The following is a 19220-nucleotide window of genomic DNA, read 5'->3' on the forward strand; positions in this document are numbered from 1 at the left end:
TTGGAGCAGGGCTTGACAATGGCTGTCTGGCCCCCAGCTGACAACATCATGTGTGTCTGGTGGGCAGCTAGTAAAGGCCCTGCCTTTGCAGAGGCAGTCTTATTGCCTGTATCTGATCTAGGTCCCAAGTGTGTTCTGGGTAGAGGTTTAAAGATCTTTGGGGGTCATCTGTCTATCATGGATTGCAGCAACAGACCTATGGGATGGGGAAACATATGACTGAACTTTCCAGGTCCTGCCCTAGCCAGATCATGGGATATTACTTTGATGACTGACAGAAGGGAGATTAAGGTAGCTATTAGACCTAAGTACATGCCCCATATCGCAGGGTTGAGGTCCCAAATTCTAATGAGGATCTACACTCACCCCACAATTATTGTCAGGCCTGAGAACTTTCTCTTGTCTGACTCCATGCCTGGGAGGGGCTTGTCTTCCTCCTTCTTCTAACCATCCTAATGCTGACTTGCGTTTGTCTCTGCTGGCCAGCTCTAGATACCCGTTGGAACAAGTCAAATAGCAATTGTTTACCTTCGGTAATTGTGCATACAAGTTACATGCTGATGCTTTCATTTTAAATGAACATTGTTTAATGTCAAAATGATTGGTAAAATTTATGGCAATACATTTTTTTAACTTAAATGCAACATTACAGCCAGTTGAAAGAATCTGCAAAAGAGAGGAAAAGGCTTTATGTTAAAGCTGCTTTTCTTACCTTTTGAACACTGTTTTCAGTTTGTCTTGGACCTGCAAATTATTTCATGGGCCCTAGGTGCTGTTGACAAATTCTCAGAGCTTTTGTTTCACTGAAAGTCTTTATTTTGCCTTCATTTTGAAGGAAATGTAGAGTTCTAGATTCAGTGTTTTTCTCCCAAAAACTTAAACATTTTCCATTGTTTTCTGGCATACCTAGTTTCCCTTATGTAATATGTATTTTTTTTTCCTCCAGCCGTTTCTTAAGAATTTTCTCTGGGGGCCGGTGCCGGCTAATCCTCCGCCTGCGGTGCCGGCATCCCATATGGGTGCCGGGTTCTGGTCCTGGCTGCTCCTCTTCCAGTCCAGCTCTCTGCTATGGCCCGGGAAGGCAGTGGAGGATGGCCCAAGTGCTTGGGCGCCTGCACCTGCGTGGGAGACCAGGAGGAAGCACCTGGCTCCTGGCTTCGGATTGGCATAGCTCCGGCCGTGGCAGCCATTTGGGGGTGAACCAACAGGAGGAAGACCTTTTTCTCTGTCTCTCTCTCTCTCACTGTCTAACTCTGTCAAATAAATTAAAAAATAAATATATATATATATAAAAGAATTTTCTCTGTATCGCTGGGGTTTAGCAACTTGATTGTGGTTTGCTTTGTTGTTGCCTTCCTTGTATTTATATGTTTGAGGTTTATTGAGCCACCTGGATCTGTGGGTTTAGGGTTTAAATCAAATTTAGAAAATCATCCATTATTACTTGAAATATTTGTTTCTTTAAGTTTATGAATATATTTTAAAAAAGCTAACTTGAAGTCTTATCTGTTAACTCCATCAAGTCTATCAGTTTTGGTTCTTGTCCTACTGACTGATTTTTATCTTGGTTATGAGTCTCAGGCTTCTTTGCATGTTAAATAATTTAGAGTGGACACTAAGCATTGTACAGTGTTACATTTTTGAGTGTCTGAGGTTTTTTGTCTTCATGGAAAGATTATTACTTTTTTGGGTAGGAACTTAATAATCATGAATCTGCTTATGAAACCTTGTTCGTGTGGTGCTAAAGTAGTCTTCTCTCCAGAACTAGTTAAGCCTTACTTGTAGGCCATGAACTCGTGGTGTCCATGCTAAATTACCTGGCTCTTCAGTGATTTGTTCCCTTGCTTATTACTGAAATCTGAACATTTCTCAGACTTGTGTGAACTCGGGATATTAGTTAGTCTATAGTTCCCCCTTAGTTGTTCTTTTCCTGTTAGTTGCTTGTCCTCCGGCCTCATGTAGTATTAACTTTTGCCTTAGCAGTTGTATTCAGCCGGAGATTCAAGGAGACCCTGTATAGATTTCTTGACCCTATATAGATTTTTTCTTTGAGTTGCTCTCTCCTCTCTTTTCAGCCTTCCCTGGAAATTATATCTGCCTCAGCCTTTCCAAACTTCAGTCTCTTTATCCTCAGCTCCACAACAGGATTATACTCTGTTTGGGTTCCTTATTTCAGCACACCTTTCTTGAAAGTCTCCAGGAAGAAAGCTGGGCCATCCTAGGGCCTATCTCACTTTCTCATTTCTTGCAGGGCTCACAGTTCTGACCTGTCTGTTATTAAATATCTGAAAGCATTTATTTTATATACAAAGGTATTTTAAGAATTCCATGAAAAATGGAATTCAAAAATAAGTTTATTTTGCCACAAAAAATATTTTGCAGGGTGGGCATTTTAAGTCATCTCTTGGGATGCTTGTATCCCTCCAGAGTGCCCGGTTCGAGTTCCAGCTACTCTGCATCCCATCCAACTTCCTGCTAATGCACACCCTGGGAAGAAGCATATGTTGGCTCTGCCACCAGTGTGGGAAACTCAAATGGAGTCTGGGCTCCTTGCTTCAGCCTGCTCCATCACTGGCTGTTGCAGACATTTGAGGAGTGAACCAGTAAGATGGAAAATCGATGTCGTTCTCTTTCTCTCTTCCTTTCAAATAAGATGAAAATTAATAATAATAGAAAATTAATAATAATAGAGGGAAACAGCATTATGGCCCTGTGAGCTACACTGCTACCTACAGTGCCAGCACAGGTTCAAGTCCCAGCTGCTCTGCTTCCTATCCAGCTTCCTGCTAATGTGCCTAGGAAAGCAGCAGCAGATGACTCAAATGCTGGGCCCCTGCACTTACGTTAGAGACCAGGAAGAAGCTTCTGGCTCCTGGCTTTGGTTTGGACCAGCCTCTGTCTCTGTAACTCTGCCTTTCAGATAAATAAATAAATCTTAAAAAAAAAAAAGGGGAGGAGGATGATTTTCTTTGCATCAGACCATCACCAAAGTTTTGTTTGTGGCACAGCTTTCCTTTAGGCTTGTGGTAATGGCTTAAATGAAAATTGATGGAAGCCTTGATGAGTAGTTTCTCTGCCAAGAAAGTGTGTGTGTGTGTGTGTGTGTGTGTGTGTGTGTATGTATATGTGTGTGTGTATATATATATATATATATATATATCAGTTTTCGTCAGCTGTCCTGACGGAGCTAGGCTAAGATATCTTCCTGCCTGTTATTTAATCAAGGCCACACAGACAGTGCTCCGGAAGGATGACCCCTGCCTCAGGAAGTTTTGAATCAGTTGCTATTTATATCCAGTATGCAGTAGAACTTGAGATCAGGTCTTTACCCAGCTGGTAGGAAAGGTCTTGTGCCAAATTTTACATTTGAGGAAGTAGTGTATGGGCCTGAAAGAGTGAAGCATCTGTGTGAAAGGAAGGAATGTGACAGTGACTGTAAGTATTTTTGCTGATTTGGGTCAAGGGTGTGGTGGCAGAGATGTGGGAAGTTCAGTGACAAAATAGGTTATTACGTTTTAAAGCCACTGAAAGTTAATGGGCACCTTGGACTGTCTTTAGCGTGGTGTATATAGAATCCTATCCTGCTAGTAGTAAAGTAGAAGTAAGGGTTTGTGATAGGCTAATATTGTCTATCAACATAAGACGTGAGCAGGAAACTAGCTCTTAGTGTTTCCAGACTAACTGGTTCTCGCTTTGGATGTGTACAGGACTTTTGGGTTATTTGAGATGTAATTCTGCATATGCATCTTTTTAGAGTACTCCATTAATTCTTATTTCAGCAGGAGATTTCAAAAGGATTGATTTAGTGCAAAATAATACTATATATCCCTATGTGTAATCTCTTATAAAACCTTATTCTGCCTAGCTTTCGGAAATTAAATATGGCAATACATTAAAGCTCACAATTTGAGAGATACCACAAATAACATTTTCTTAGAATATATGACCAGCTTAGGAGTACATTTATGGAATTGAATTATACATTTGTACATATGCAATGTGAATGAATATTTATGGGTAGGTAGACAAAATTGTTGGAGTTTTAATAATTAGGAAATTATAAAACTGTTAACAGTTTTTCTTGTCTCATTTTAATAGGGTTATTCAAGATAGCCATTTTCAACAAAGATCAATGATCTAAATTTAAAAAGAGATTCCTGAGTTAAACATGAAAAGAAAATACTGGAAACACTTGGAGTCTGACAAGATAAAGAATACAGTATTTCACAGCTACTTGTAATGGAACCTTTGTGAAATTCATTACTTGTCATGCACCCAACTGGGAACATGGATGTTGGTTTTTCTCGTTCTGCTGTTCAGACACTGTCAAGAAGCCACTGCAAAAACATCAAACAAAAAATTTCTCAGTGGGAAGGAAGGACTAATGGTATATCTAACCCAGTTAAATGGCATCCAAAGGACTTTGGAGTGAGATATAATAACTATCAACAACAGATTCTTCCTAAGAAAAATCCTGTTTTGGAGGGACCGAGCAAAAAGCTGGATGTAAGCAACTCTCAAAATGTGGGTCTAGGCATGAGTGAAGATGCAAAAAGCTGTGATCAAAGTGAGGATGAAAGTGAAAAACATGAACTTAATACACGTTTCTTTAAAAATGAATCAGAATCCAACTGGGTATGTTCTCGTATCAAACAAATTGAAAGCTGGAAAGAAGTTGTTTTGGATCCAGAGACTTCATTACCTCCAGGAAACCTCTATACCTCACAGATATTATGGAAGAAAATAGAATCACTTCCCCCAAATAAAGTCTTAAATTTGGCTTTAGAACATTGTGACTCTTCAGAAAAAGAACTGAATTTCAGGGTTCTGGAGAGTTCATATGGAATAACTAAGAGCTTAGAAAATATTTACTCTGAACCTGAGGGGCAAGAATGTGGATCGTCTATAAATCCTTTGCCAAAACCTCGTAGGACATTCAGATATTTGTCTGAATCTGGTGTTATGCCATGTAAGGAAAGAAGCTGTGACAAAAAATACTGTGAAAATACTTCTTGTGCAGAATCTTCTTTGGCTTCTTCTTCTCGGGAACCTGAACCAAAGAAATATGGTGGAAAGATCAGAGGGAGGTCCAAAAGGTATGTTTTTATCCTATGGAGAGTGACATCTAAGTATTTCCCTCACAGGTTTGTTGAGCTGTTTTTTCCTTTTCCCACCTATTTCCATTTCCCAGCTTAGGTGGCAGCCCTAATTTGAACATGTAGATGTTAATTAACGTGAGGGGAAAGTAGAGATGTAGTAATATCTAACACACTCTGCTGACATAAGGACATCAGAAGACCTTCCATTTTATATCTTTAAGAATCTGAAGGGAAACAAGTACATTCTTCCATTTCAATTAGGGCACGCTGGCCTTAGCTCCAGCTTTCATTAGAGAGTGAACTTTCAGGGAACCCAATGGAGAATATGAATGTGATTGGCTGGAAGTCTCTCATTTTTCTCGTGGTACATATAGGGCACCCAGTCGAGTGTATTATTCTTAGATCTTTGATAAAAACACCTTTGTAATTCTGCATGTGAGTTCTTTACTTATTGATTTCTATCTACTGTGTCAATTTAAAGATTAGAATTTTGAACAATAGAACTTTAAACATATCTCCTTTCTTAAGGAAATCCTTTGAATTTGAGGATATTCAGCACTTTCGAAATCGGAACTCACAGAAGATCCATGAAGAACTTGGAAGAAATTCTGGTTCAGCACTTTATTACACGCAATCTGAGGATAATATCTATGAGGATATCATATGTAGGTGTCCACAACTTTGCAATTAAATTTAATGAGTATGTATTTGGTGAAACCCTTAATTGTAGGATGGCATTTTTTTTTACAATCAAACATACCTTGCTCTGGATTTTTCTTTTTAATATGAAAACCTTTGGTATATGAGTTCTTTTATTCTTTAATGAGTTTTACATCCAGTGTAATGGAATGCTCAGTTCAGAAGCTGTTTATAGTACAGCATTTGGAGAGTTAGTTTAGTTTGGTTGGACACTAAAGTGATTTATAAGCTTACAAAGACAGTGATTTTAAGACTCACATTGCTATAGCAATGTAGAATAAGAGAGCTGATGATGATCAGGTTGTTTGTTTCTTTTGCTAGTTGTACTCATTTTGTTTCCATTTAGTTATGTTCCTCTAAGCCTTTTTCCCCTTATTACTCTCAAGATCCTGCCAAAGAAAATCCCTATGAAGATATTCCAGTGCAACCTCTACCCATGTGGAGATCTCCTTCAGCATGGAAGCTGTCACCCCCTAAATATGCTTTCAGAGCACCCAAGGTATAACCAGAGGATTAAATGAAGGAATCATTGATCTCTTGTTTATGGTCTCTACAAAAAAGTTAAAATGGCTTAACTGGGGCCAAAACTAAAAGGCAGTGAAATGTAGGTTATATTGTTGGTGGAGAATTGTTTTTTATTTTAAAGATTTATTTATTTATTTGACAGTCAGAGCTACAAAGAGGGGAGTGGGGAGAGAAGGGTAGAGAGAAAGAGATCTTCTGTCTGCTGGTTTACTTCCCAGATGGCTGCAAATGGGCTGGGCCAGGCAGAAGCCAGGAGCTGGGAGATTCAACCAGGTCTCCCATGTAGGTGGCAGGGACCCAAACACTTGGGCCATCTTCCGCTGCTTTTCCCAGGCCATTAGCAGTGAGCTGGATTGAAAGTGGAGCAGCCCATATGGGATGCCGGCATCACAGGTGGTGGCTTTTACCCAGGATGCCACAACGCCCGGCCCCTGGTGGAGGATTTTTGTTTCCTGTTTTATCTTTTGGACCACACACATCTTTTTGTTTTCTTTGTTCTGTTGTTGTTGCTTTAGCCCATCAAAAATTTTTAATAGGAATGCCTCAGACAAGCCATGACCATTTGGTTCACTGTCATTATGTTATTAACCTAAGCCCAAATTAACCTTTGTGGCCTGGAGAGCATTTGAGCCCCCTAGAGGCAAAGGCTCTGTTCAGGTTATGAATATGCTGAGCAGTTGTTTTCTGGGCATTTGACTGCATTATAGTAGTAGAAGAGCTTTGGATTAGAAACCTGAGAAACTTCTTTACAAATGGTGAGAAGGAAATTATGGTATCTTCATGTGAGACGATTTGAAATGAGGGACAAGCTAAATTTTTTCTAGGCTAGCTTTGACTTTGTGTGAGAACACAGGCATTAACCAGATGAGCTTATCTTACCGGTACATCTTCTGTTTTAGCTTCCTCCCAAACCTCAGTTCCTTCACCGGAAGACTATGGAACTGAAGAACTCACGAGCTTGTTTACGGCCAAAGCTCACAAAGGATACCACTTTGCCTGTCACATTAACTGAATGGAAGCTTTTCAGAGCTGGAGAAGTTGCAAACAGGAAAAGGAGAAATCTTCCAAGAGTAAGGACTCCAGTGTTTTCATGCTTCGACTCTTACTTCAGCTTTTTAATAAGAGAATAAATAAGCTTTAGACTGAAACGAATAATAGGTTGGAATTAGAAGATCTGGAAAGGAACACGTGATTTTTGTACCTGATTTTAACATTAAATAAAAGTCACAGCTGTTTATTGGTTTAGTAACTGCTAACTGGCTCCTTGGGAAATAGTCTGCTCCAGAATTACTTTCATTTTTCTGATCTGTTTCCTGCCCTTAATATGTGAAAAGTTGGAAGACGCACAGTTTTTATAAAGCACTAAACTGATTTCTCTCAGTGGAAAAAAAGTCTTTGGATTTTTTTATTTTCTCATCATGGTGAGGAATATCGCAGAATCAAAGGTTTAAAGGACTGCCCAGCAGCCTGCAGTCGCCCTCTCCTCTGGTAGTGCATGCTGGCACAGCATGTCAGCTTTCTTCTTGGAGAAAACAGAGCATGTGTTCATAGAATACAGACATCTAAGGGACTGTGCTTAAGACCTGATCATTGGAATGGCATTAGCAGATACTTAGGAATTATGGACTGCAGAGTTAAATGAGATCCAAGGAGATTTTCCAAGACTTTTGATTTCATGCTTCAGTATTTTATATACTGTGGATCTCAACTTCTCAAAGCTTATTCTTCTGTGGTTATAGGTGATAAATCCAACTTTTCCTTTTCTACTATTTTCTCAAAGGCTTTTGGAGAAGTAGGAGAAAGAAAATGGTGATGACCTCTTGATTGTTGGTCAGAAACAGGTCATTACCCCTTCTGTCATCCTCCTTGGATGACATGCTTTTAGATGTCTCTCATGGAATACACATTTGGCTTTGGATTATCTTCAGGAACAACTTTCCATTAGAAAAGAGTTTTCATTTATTTCCCCTTTGATGACTGCAGCTGTTCTTGGAAGGGAAACTGCTTTCACATTTGGAAATTGCTGGTTTAGTCCAGCTGCCTCTTTTCCCACCTTTCCTTTCTTTCCTGCTGTGGAAGCATGGGTGGGATTGTTGGCTAGAGTACATTTCCTAGTGTTTTGTATTGTTTGAGTGCAATTCTATAGCACTATGGTTTCTATCATTTTTTTAGACAACCTACAGTGCTTCCTGCAACTAGAAGGTATATGTAGATTCTTCCTAGCTCCTAACTAAAATTTTATCACTTTATCTCATATTTCCAGAGCACGTGGCTTCTTTTCCTTTATAATATTTGAGTATTCCTCAAAAATATTTATTTACTTGTTCAAGAGGCAGACAGAGGAGAAGGACAAAGACAGAGAGACAAACTGATAAAACTCCCATCCACTGCTTCATTCCCCAAATCCCTGCAATGTCCTGGGCTGGGCCAAGCTGAAGTCAGGAGCCAAGAACCTATGCCAAGTCTCCCATGTGGGTGGCAGGAACCTAACTGCTTGAGTCATCATTTGCTGCTTCCTAGGGTCTGCATTAGAAAGAAGCAGGAATAAGGAGCAGAGCCAGGACTCAGACCCAGGCACTCGATATGGAATGCAGGCATCCCAGCTGGTGTCTTTTCTACCAGACCAGTTGTCAATACCTTTTGCTTATACTTCAGATACACATGAATAATTATGCTATTTGAGTCATCATGTACCCACATATGTTTACTGTTACATAATCTTCCCTATACTGCCTAACACTAACTTTCAAAGATTTATTTATTTGCTTTGGAAGTCACAGTTACGGAGAGAGAGGAGAGAGAGAGAGAGAATGAGAGAACGAGCTTTTCCATGCACTGGTTCACTCCCCAGATGGCCAACAATGAGCAGCAGTGGGCCAGGCCAAAGCCAGGAGCTAGGAGCTTCATTCTAATTTCTCATGTGGGTGGCAGGGGTCCAGACACCTGGGCCAACTTCCTCTGCTTTTCCCAGGACACTAGCAAGGAACTGGATCAGAAGCAAAGCAGCAGGGACATGAACTAGTGTCCTCAGGAGATGCTGGCATGGCAGGTGGCAACTTAACCCCCCACTATGCTACAACAATTCTGTCCCCCCTTATTTGGTTTTTAAATGGTAGTGTTTAAGAACATTAGCATTTTTCACTTGAATGGAAACTACAAAAATCTTTTTAAGAGAAAAAAATAATCTAGTACTGTGGGAATAATCTGTGTGTTGGAAGCTCATATTTCTCACTTGTTTTTCTTGCAGTGAACTGATTCACTGCCCACTGATTGCTGAGATTACAAGAGAAACAATTGCAAAATAGCAAGAATATTTTTTTTCAGGCAACTTTGTTGGTTGTAATTTTATGTAATGCTCTTAGTAATCGTAATTCTCATTAAGGATGAATACTTAAGAAAAATTTGGAAATTTAAGAAAAGCATACATGGCAAAACTGATTAGTTTCTCCTTTAATAAGTGTGTGTTGACCTGCTCTATTTCTTTACACTTTTTTTAATTCCAATCTGTGGGTCCCTCTCTCCAACCTTCTCCTCACCCCACACCCCTTTGACAGCAGCAAAAAAAAAATTTTTAATAAGTAATGTTTACTAAATAGGAACAGTTATATAACAAATTAAATGGTCCATATTCTGCTTGCTTGAGATATAGAATGATGAGCAGAAGGGAACAAAACAATTTTTGTACTTGAACATATCTGAGAATTTCTCATCTTTAGGACATATTTATTTATTTATTTATTTTTTTGACAGGCAGAGTGGACAGTGAGAGAGAGAGACAGAGAGAAAGGTCTTCCTTTTGCCGTTGGTTCACCCTCCAATGGCCGCCGCGGCCGGCGCGCTGCGGCCGGCGCACCGCGCTGATCCGATGGCAGGAGCCAGGAGCCAGGTGCTTTTCCTGGTCTCCCATGGGGTGCAGGGCCCAAGCACCTGGGCCATCCTCCACTGCACTCCCTGGCCACAGCAGAGAGCTGGCCTGGAAGAGGGGCAACCGGGACAGAATCCGGCGCCCCGACCGGGACTAGAACCCGGTGTGCCGGCGCCGCTAGGCGGAGGATTAGCCTAGTGAGCCGCGGCGCCGGCCCTTTAGGACATATTTATAAAATGAATTTTAATGTTAGTACCCCCAGCAGCAAAGAGTATTTCCCTTGACAGAAGCTTTCTAAGTGTGGTGATCCTCTCTTTGGGAAGAATTCTTGGCAGCAGAAATAACTGAGCCCCACCCTGCCTTCCAAGTGAATGAGTGTCCCTTCCACTTCCTTTTCTGGGCAGGAAAAAACTTGGGTTTGATGATAAAGGCTTGGTCACTGTGTGGAGTACAGTATCCACATCTTCATTTTGTGACATGGAATGACAAGAAGTCTTTCTAAAACCCCAGGGAGGAGATGCCCTTTCCTACTTCCCTTACCCATGTTGTAGGGACTTGGTATTAGAACAAATATCAGGGGCTGGCGCTGTGGCTCACTAGGTTAATCCTCCGCCTGCGGCGACGTCATCCCATATGGATGCCGGTTCTAGTCCCGGCTGCTCCTCTTCCAATCCAGCTCTCTGCTGTGGCCTGGCAAGGCTGTGGAGGATGGCCCAAGTGCTTGGGCCCCTGAACCTGCATGGAAGACCTAGAGGAAGCTCCTGGCTCCTGGCTTCAGATTGGCGCAGCGCCAGCCGTGGCAGCCATTTGGGGAGTGAAACAATGGAAGGAAGACCTTTCTCTTTGTCTCTCTCTCTCACTGTCTATCTGTCAAATAAATAAATAAAAGAACAAATATCATCCAACTAAAGATTACCATTTAAATTCAAAAGTGAGAGCCATAAAGGTTTTTATTTATAAAACAGATATTTTCTCTGAGTGAGAATCACTAATAATAATGCCATCAAGCTGTAAAATTCGTGAATGTTGGTTTTAATTTGTATTTTTCTGGCCTTTTCCAGTTTGTATTGAAAATAGATGATATATTTGAGTCTAAGAGAGGGAAGAAGAAGGTAAAGTTACACCCTTACACTGGAAAAGAGATACCTCCCTCAAAAGGTAAGAATTGTGTTCTGTTCCAGCCAACTGTAGGCTGTCAGCATTTGAGGGAAAAATAATTATGTGACTTAATGTTTGATATGTATTAACACTTTTGGTTTACTTTTTGTTGATTGCACTTAAATATAACGTTTAGAATGAGGGACAGTTTCTCAGATCTCTTTTATTTAATTCTGTGTCAAGTGATAGCTATTGGATGAATAAATGAAAAAATTATAAATCAAACTAATTTTCACAGGCACTCTGAATCATTGTTTTGTAGTCCTACTTTGATTTATAGGTATTTAACAGTATAGATCGACTCTTTCAGTGCAGAAATGAAAATATTAGATAGACATAGGCTGAAGCTGTATGTTAGTAACTTACTAATAAGTTCAATCGTTTTATCATCTTGCAGATGTCAACATAAAACTTACATTGTTTTAATTAAGGCTGAAGCATTTATAATAAATTACCTAGAAAATTTTTAAAAATTTATGAAGGGGGCAAGCATTCATCCTAGCTGTTGAGATACCTGTGTCCCATATTAGAGTATCTGGGTTAGATATGCAGCTCTGGCTCCTGATTCCAGCTTCCTACGAATGCAGACCTTTGGGGGGCATTATATTTCAAGTATTTGGGTTTCTGCCACCCACATGAGGTCTGAATTGAGTTCCTTAATCTGGCTTCAGCCTGGCTGACTGTTGCAGGTATTTGGCAAGTGAACCAGCAAATGGAAGCTCAATTTTTCTTTCTTCTTCTCATAAATAAATAAATAAAACCTCATTTAAAATTCTTAACTTGGTTGTCTGGCAGTTAAGATATGGAGGGGTGGATGTTTGGCACAGCAGTTAAGTTGCCGTTTGAGATGCCCATTCCCCTATCAGAGTAACTTGTTGAGTCCTGGCTGCTTTGCTTCCTGCTAATGCTCATCATGGAAGGCAGCAGAAGATGGGATGGGTAGAGTACTTGGGTCCCTATCACCTAAGTGTCTATAACAGCCAGGGCTGGATCAGGCTGAAGCCAGGATCCTAAAACTCCATCCAGGTCTCCCATGTGAGTGGCAGGGACCTGAGCACTTGGGCCATCCTCTGCTGCCCTCTCAGGTGCATTAGCAGGGAGCTGGATAGGAAGTGGAACAGCCAGGGCTTGAGCCAGTACCAATATGGGATAATGGCATCTCAGGCACTGGCTTACCCCACTGCCTCAATGCCAGACCCAAGGGACTGCCCTAATTTTGCAGACAAACTGAGCCAGAAGGGGAAATGTAGATTTGAATCAAGGAGCTTGACTCCACAAAATCTTACCCTTTTCTTTCACCAAAACAATTACTCTCAATTTTTCTCATAAACTCAAAGTTTATGAGAAACTAGAAGTTTCTCTCTTTTGTGTGTGTTTCCTTATCCTCCACAAGGGTATTATCAAAGGATTTTATTTGTATAATTTCATATTATTTTTATAATTTAAAATACAGAAAATAGAAACTAATGTGAAATAGTGTGATAGATCCTTTCTGATGCATTATTATTTTATTTTATTTTTAATATATTTTTATTTTTAATCCACAGATAGTAATCTCTCATGCATTAGTATTCATTTTCTAAATAGCCCTGTGTGGCACATATTGTTGTTACTTCATAGATAAGGGAATAAATTATAAATTGCAGATTATGTAACATATGAAGACACTAGAGCCAGAACAAGTGCTTGCACACATTATCATTTCTCCACATTGATAGCACTTTGCTGATAACTACTCTCCAGATACTCCACTCTGAATAGGTTCTTAATGATCCTAGTTCATTCTGTATGCTTTATGCATATGGGGTAGGAACATTTTAGTATATTTCACTCTAAGACAAGTTTTTGCAAACCAAATCCTTTTTTTTAAACTGTGTCATTGTTGAAAAAAATTCTTCAATAGCTAGAATTGCCAACTTGTAGCATCAAAAACAAAAGATAGCCCCTACATTGTAACTCTTCCCAAAAAGCTGGTTTTCTTTTTGTTTATTTTTAAAGATTACTTATTTATTTGTTTGAAAGTAGAGTTAGAGGGAGAGAGGCAGAGACAGAGACAGAGACAGGGATAGGGATCTTTCATCTGCTGATTCACTTCCTAAATGGCTGTAACAGCCAGGCCTACTCCACGTGGAAGCCAGGGAGCTGCATCCATGTCTCGCACATGGGCACAGAGACCCAAGCACTTGAGCCATTTTCCACTGCTTTCCCAGGCACTTTGGCAGGGAACTGGATTGGAAGTGGAGCAACTGGGACGCGAACTGACACTCATATGGGATGCTCGCCCTTCAAGAAGAGGTTTAACCTGCTGCACCACAGCCACACCCCAAAAGTTGGTTTTCTTTTGCAAAGAAAATAAGCATTTTCTCAGCCTTTGTGATCAGTTCTTTCAATGGCCAAGAGGAGTTTTTCTCCTGTCCACAGATCACTCGGCTCTGTCATCAGAATTCTCAGATTTTTGTGTTCCTCCTTACGTGCTTGTTGACACATCAGCAATGCCTAAAAAATGCAGATAATTACACTTGCCTACTCTGTCAGTACATGCCAGAGTTTGCGAATAAACTCCAACTGAAACATTTCTTAACTTCCAGTTTTCAGGTGTTACAGAATGATGTAACATTCTGCCTTTATAATGTTATTTGTTGAAGTCACATATAAAAAAGGAATAACCTAGTACTTTTTTGTAGTCCATAGAGATTGATTCTCAATAGATTTCCCTGTTGATTCATAATTCCCTTAACCTTCATTCATTATTTAGAATGCAGGTCATCAAAGCCTATGACTGTCCATGTGCTAGACCCACGTAAATGCTGCTTATGTAAAGTCCTTTCTAGTTCTACTGCCTTTTCTCACTGTCTTCATTCTTTTCTTTCTGAACACTTGGTAACACTTTTTCTATGGAAATGGTCCTGCAACTCATACTACTCAGACTTTGAATGCCTTCCTTTTAAAATAATCTTCATGTGTTTTATAGGTCTTTCAGTATCAACCCCCAGCAAAGCTGTACTATCATTATATAGATAGAAATGGATGTTTAGCTATTTCTAACATCTTATTTAACTTGTGGACAATTAAGGAGTGTGTGTGTGTGTGTATCCTACCTGGCATCTTTTTTTTTTTCTTTTTAAAAAAGATTTATTTATTTTATTTGAAAGTCAGAGAAGGAGAGGCAGAGAGAGAGAAGGGAAGAGAGGGTTCTTCCATCTGCTGGTCCATTCCCCAAATAGCCACAATGGCCAGAGCTAGGCAAGGCTGGAGCCAGGAGCCAGGAGCCAGCAGCTTCATCCAGGTCTCCCACGTGGGTGCAGAGGCCCAAGCACTTGAGCCATCTTCCACTATTTTCCAATGCACATTAACAGGGAGCAGGATGGGAAGTGAAGCAGCTAAATGGCTGCAATGGCTGGAGCTGGTCTGATCCAAAGCCAGGAGCCAGGAGCTTCTTCTGGGTCTCCCATGTGTCCACAGAGGCCCAAGCACTTGGGCCATCTTCTACTGTTTGTCTGGGCCCTTGCAGAGATCTGGATCAGAAGAGGAGCAGCCGGGACTAGAACCACACCCACATGGGATGCCAGTGCTACAGACAGAGGTTTAGTCCACCGTACCACAGCACTGGCCCCATCCCAAAAACTTTTATTTGTTTATTCAAAAAGCTGTTTTCCCTTAAATTATGTGTCTGGGATTATGATCCATAATACTCCCTTATGAAAGCCATTCAGCCTCTTATCCTCAAGATAATTAAAACTTTATTGGGGGGCCAGTGTTGTGATGTAGTGTGTCAAGCCTCTGCCTATGATGCTAGCATCCCATGTGGGTGCCAGTTCATGTCCTGACTGCTGCACTTTTTTTTAAAAGATTGATTTATTTGTTTGAAAAGCAGAGTTAGAGAGCACTCCCTGCTAATGTCCTAAGAAAAGCAGCAGAATATGGCTCAACTCCTTGGGCCCCTACCACCCGTGTGGGAGACCCTAAAGAAGCTCTTTACTCCTGATTTCGGCCTGGCCCAGCGCCGGCCACTGTGGCCATATGGGGAGTGAACAAGTGGATAGAAGACAGCTCTCTGTCTCTCCTTCTCTCTATGTAACTCTGACTTTCAAAATAAATAAGTAACTTTTTTTTAAAATAAAATACCTTATTGGGAAAAATAAGAATAGTTCAAAGCAGTTTGAGTACTAAGAAAATTCATAGTAAAGGAAAAATCACAGTAATGGCCAAAAGTAGCTTAAAGGTATCATAAAAGAAGTAGAATGTTACTTCCTTAAGACTTCCTGGTTACCCGTTTCTCCTAGTCCCCACATTTTCTGTTCTAAACTTGCAGTCTTGCTGGTGTGCAGGTTTTTGTTTAATCAGCCTGATGTTCTGTCTTTGGTACTTTATTTGGGAATGCATGGACAAAGATGTGAATGGAAAGATAAAATCTACTCTGAAATAAACTATTTAAAACTAGTCTGAAATGAGGGAAACTGAGGAGTGAGGCAGAGTGGGCAGAAGATGGAATAGTTTCTTCTGAGTCTTTTGCAGTAGTCCCCCTTACAGTTTTAGTTACCTAGGGTCAGCAGTAGTCCAAAACCAGTAAATGCAATGTTCCACAAATAAATACTTTTTGTAAGTTTTAAATTGCACGTTTTTCTGGGGTGCATGATATGAAATCTCACACCTTCTGGCTCCACCTGGGACACAAATCATCCCTTTGTCCTTCCGTATCCACAGGATATATGCTACCCACGTATTTGTCACTTAGTAGCTGTCTTGATTATCAGATCTGTCACAGCATCACAGAACCCGTGTTACCCTTACAAAGTGGCCTAACACTACATCACAATGCTTACGTCTTTCAGCTCAGCTCATCTCGACATAGGTAGTGTATCATCACCAGAAGGGTGAGTACAGTGCAGTAAGGTACTTTGAGAGAAAGAGACAACATCCACATAACTTTTATGACAGTGCATTATTATAACTATTCTGTTTTATTATTAGTTATTATGTTAATCTCTTGCTGTGCCTAATATATAAATTAAACTTTATTGTGGGTATGTATGTATAGGAAAGAACACAGTATAAAGAAGGTAGAGTACAATCCATGGTTTCAGGCATCCACTGGGATCTTGGAAAATACCCCCTACAGAAAAGGTGGAGCTACTGTATTCTCTTTTGGTAACCATCGTGGTGTAGCTAAATGGTTTGGGAAGAGACCCGCATCCTTATTCATCCTTACTCCAGGTCCCCAGCTCTATGGAAGTTGACATTGTCCTCATCTTCATGTACTTCCTGCTGTTTGACAATACGAATGGAAATTCTTCCTCTCTTTTCAGGTGAAACCAGTGGGAACGAAAGTGATGCCGAGTATCTGCCAAAGAGTGAGTGAGTCAGTGGGGCTGCTCCCTTTCTCGTGATGATCATGGGTATGGGTGGGGTGGCCCCAGCCTTTGTGAGTAAACGTGTTTTTCCCACTTGAGCTTTGATTTTGTTGTTGATGTCTTCATTTCCAGAACCCATTGAGATTTGGGGAACTAAATAGTACACCGTCAGATGTTTGACAGTGTTGAAAATCTGCTGTAGTGGAGTGAGGCAAACCTGGATGGTTTTAGGGTGGAATGTTCTTAGGGGAGCAGCACAGAGCTGCATGTCCAGACATTTATGCCATAGTTTCCTGGCAGCCAAAACAGTGGATATGAATCATCCTCTGAGACTAACGCTTAGCATTAAATATCTGATTTTACAGTCACTCAAATGTAATTATTTAATTAACTTTGATGTCTCTGACATTGAGAAAGGAAACACTTCTGTGTTACTTCTTCATAGGCATTTATATTCCAAATTATTGTGCTGTCTGCTTTGTGTTAGAATATAAAATGCATCATGCATTTCTAGCTATATATTTGTCCCAAGCACATCTTGGTGCTCTGTCTCATTCACCTAATGATTTGTCACAGCAAGTTATTTAGTTCCTATTTAACTGGCTGACATACTAAGGCATGGAAAAAGTGGGAGTTGTGAATTACCAAACCTGAATATGGGGCAGTTCCAAGTTCGACACTAACGTTATGATTAATAGTCTTGTGCTTCCTCCACCGGCCTAAATTGTCTCAGGTGTTTGATTCTGTAGCCTGATTGAAGGTGAAACCTACATCATCATCAGTTTCAGCCTAGATGTGTAGAGATGACTAATTTCGTGCTGCTGCCACATAGAAATAGGATCTCACATTTTCTTGACTTGAACTCAGCCCTTTGGGTCAGTAAGAAAGCTTTGCCTCCAGCACTAAACGTACTGAGGTGCCTCCTCCTATTTTTAGGTGTTCTTAATATTTTGACCCATAGTGTAACTTTGGGGCAGTATACATATAGCTCAAAAAAAAAAAAAAAAAAGAGAGAGAGAGAAAGAGAATGAGTTTTTTGATCAGTGGCTCAGAATGACTGATAAACAAATCTCTGGGACACGGGGACTATTTCTTTTTTAACTACACAGTTTCCTCTGGGAGTGGGGGTGGCTTCTCCCAGTTCAGAATTTGAAGGTAAGTGAGAATAGAGGTGCTATCCAGTTTGGGATGGGATTGCTATCTATTCTTTTTTTTTTTTTTTTTTTTTTTTTGACAGGCAGAGTGGACAGTGAAAGAGAGAGAGAGACAGAGAGAAAGGTCTTCCTTTTGCTGTTGGTTCACCCTCCAATGGCCGCTGCGCATCGCGCTGATCCGAAGCCAGGAGCCAGGTGCTTCTCCTGGTCTCCCATGCGGGTGCAGGACCCAAGGACTTGGGCCATCCTCCACTGCACTCCTAGGCCACAGCAGAGGGCTGGCCTGGAAGAGGGGCAACCGGGACAGAATCCGGCGCCCCGACCGGAACTAGAACTCAGTGTGCCGGTGCCACAAGGCGGAGGATTAGCCTATTGAGCCGCGGCACCGGCCTGCTATCTATTCTTTAAACAGTATGCTTTGGAGCTGGCACTGTGGTGTGGTAGGCTGAGCCTCTGCCTGCAGTGCCAGCATCCCATATGAGTGCCGTTTTGAGTCTTGGCTGCTCCTCTTCTGATCCATAGCTCTCTGCTATGGCCTGGGATAGCAGTGGAGGATGGCCTAGCTGCTTGTGTTGCTGCACCTGCATGGGAGACCTGCAGGGAGCTTCTGACTCCTGGTTTTGGATCTGCCTAACTCCAGCTGTTGCGGCCATCTGGGGAGTGAACCAGCAGATGGAAGACTTTTCTCTCTGTCTCTCCCTCTCTCTGTCTGTAACTCCACTTCGCAAATAAATAAATAAAAATCTTTAAAAATAAATAGTTTGCTTCAATTAGTTCACTTTTTTTTTTTTTTTGACAGGCAGAGTGGACAGTGAAAGAGAGAGAGAGACAGAGAGAAAGGTCTTCCTTTACCGTTGGTTCACCCTCCAATGGCTGCCCCGGCCAGGGCGCTGCAGCCGGCGCACCGTGCTGATCCGAAGGCAGGAGCCAGGTGCTTCTCCTGGTCTCCGATGCGGGTGCAGGGCCCAAGCACTTGGGTCATCCTCCACTGCACTCCCAGGCCACAGCAGAGAGCTGGCCTGGAAGAGGGGCAACCAGGACAGAATCCGGCGCCCCAAACGGGACTAGAACCCGGTGTGCTGGCGCCGCTAGGTGGAGGATTAGCCTATTGAGCCGCAGCGCCGGCCCAATTAGTTCACCTTTTTGAGGAAAGTCTACTAATAAATGTCTTCTTCCACTTCATTTTTTCCCTTTTGAAATTAGCACCATTTATTGATATAAACACATATCCCTTATTAGTTATATATGCCCATTAGAGAAAGAAAGGAAGTTTCTTTAATATGAGAATAATTTTTGTTTTAATTTTCTCAACCACATCCCTTTCTGTACTTAACTTCCACAGCACTTAGTTCTTTTGTCAAATCCCTGC

General features: G+C 41.1%; 1 protein-coding gene across 6 annotated transcripts in view; it reads left to right on the plus strand.

The window, feature by feature from the left end:
* Positions 1–19220, plus strand: part of DENND2C (DENN domain containing 2C) — an 80048-nt gene that overhangs the window by 36662 nt on the left and 24166 nt on the right. For 5 of the 6 annotated variants that reach the window (XM_008264627.4, XM_002715749.5, XM_070077818.1 and 2 more), the window contains exons 2-7: positions 4099–5096; positions 5628–5764; positions 6185–6297; positions 7223–7393; positions 11250–11346; positions 16653–16697. In XM_008264627.4, the coding sequence (XP_008262849.1) occupies positions 4270–5096; positions 5628–5764; positions 6185–6297; positions 7223–7393; positions 11250–11346; positions 16653–16697 (1390 nt within the window). In that variant the 5' untranslated portion in view covers positions 4099–4269. Of the gene's footprint in view, positions 1–3279; positions 3436–4098; positions 5097–5627; positions 5765–6184; positions 6298–7222; positions 7394–11249; positions 11347–16652; positions 16698–19220 lie in introns of those variants that run through there. The other variant, XM_070077819.1, reaches the window with a different exon arrangement.

The sequence above is a fragment of the Oryctolagus cuniculus genome, chromosome 7, assembly GCF_964237555.1.
Source record: "Oryctolagus cuniculus chromosome 7, mOryCun1.1, whole genome shotgun sequence".
Lineage (NCBI taxonomy): Eukaryota > Metazoa > Chordata > Mammalia > Lagomorpha > Leporidae > Oryctolagus > Oryctolagus cuniculus.